The sequence below is a fragment of the Galeopterus variegatus genome, unplaced genomic scaffold (genome assembly GCF_000696425.1).
Source record: "Galeopterus variegatus unplaced genomic scaffold, G_variegatus-3.0.2 Scaffold7280, whole genome shotgun sequence".
Classification (NCBI taxonomy): Eukaryota; Metazoa; Chordata; class Mammalia; order Dermoptera; family Cynocephalidae; genus Galeopterus; species Galeopterus variegatus.
The window spans coordinates 55,836-56,797 of record NW_007733391.1 but is presented as its reverse complement, the minus strand read 5'-3'; the positions used below and the strand labels follow the sequence as shown (position 1 = coordinate 56,797).

Sequence of the window (962 nt, the reverse complement as noted above, 5' to 3'; positions counted from 1 at the left end):
ATCACCCTGTTGGTTTTCTTTCAAAGCACTCATCATGATTTAAGTATTTTATATTTGTATGGTTATTCATTGTCTGATTCTCCTACTAAAGTACAAGCTGTCTAACGGTAGGGCCACATCTCTCTCATACACTGCTATCACAATCCTTGGCACACAACAGATGCTCAATAAATATTTGTTGAATTAATGAATGGGTGCCCCCTACCTCACCCCTTCCCAAGATCCAAGTCACGGTACTGTTGCGTATACCCCACCTCTACTACTAAGGTCCCCCCACACGTCCCTTTTCCTTGGGTCGCCCTAAATCTCCTACTTCCTTGCCCTCCCCCCCATCTAATGACCAATTCCCCACCCCTACCATTGCCTCCTCATTGGGACCGTCCCCACCCTACCTTCCACTTGGTGGCACCTACCCCAGGTCTCCCCCACTCGGTAGCGCTATCACTCCCCCACCACATGTCACTACCTGGAAGCGCCCCCGTCGGGTCCTCCCCACCAGGCAGCACCTCTCCGAGTCTCACATTTGGAAGCGCCCTCATCCTGGTCCCCTTCCACCCCACACTGAGTAGCCCCCTCCTCAGTCTCTCCACTTAGTAGCGTCCACTCCCTACGCCACTTCTAGGGACTACCCCTCCTCTCAGAAGCCCCCTATGTCGCCCCTTGGTAGCGCCAAGGGCCTCCCCACGCCTGGTCACTTGGTCGTGCCTGCCCCGCGCCCAGGCTGCAGCTCCGCGTTGCCATGGTTCCGCGCGGGCCCGGCACCCCTCAGCCAGGGCCGCTGTCCACCCCTCCTCTGAGGCGGGCGCACCTTTGAAGTAGTCGTTGGCCTGCGTCTTGAGCTCCTCTGCCCGCTTCAGAGAGCCATCAGCCGGGGGCTCGTCCCGGGGGGACTCAGCACATTCAGTCCGCTCGCCCTCAGCCATCGCCATGCCGCAAAGCGCCCCCCACCCTGGCAACGGCGG

General features: G+C 58.6%; 1 protein-coding gene across 1 annotated transcript in view; it reads right to left on the bottom strand.

Annotated features, from left to right (window-relative positions):
• The window catches only part of PPP5C (protein phosphatase 5, catalytic subunit), a 33,023-nt gene extending 32,061 nt beyond the window's left edge, over window positions 1–962 (bottom strand). Inside the window, exon 1 of the mRNA XM_008591781.1 lies at window positions 809–962. Within this exon, the coding sequence (XP_008590003.1) occupies window positions 809–929 (121 nt within the window). The 5' untranslated portion in view covers window positions 930–962. The remainder of the gene's footprint in view (window positions 1–808) is intronic.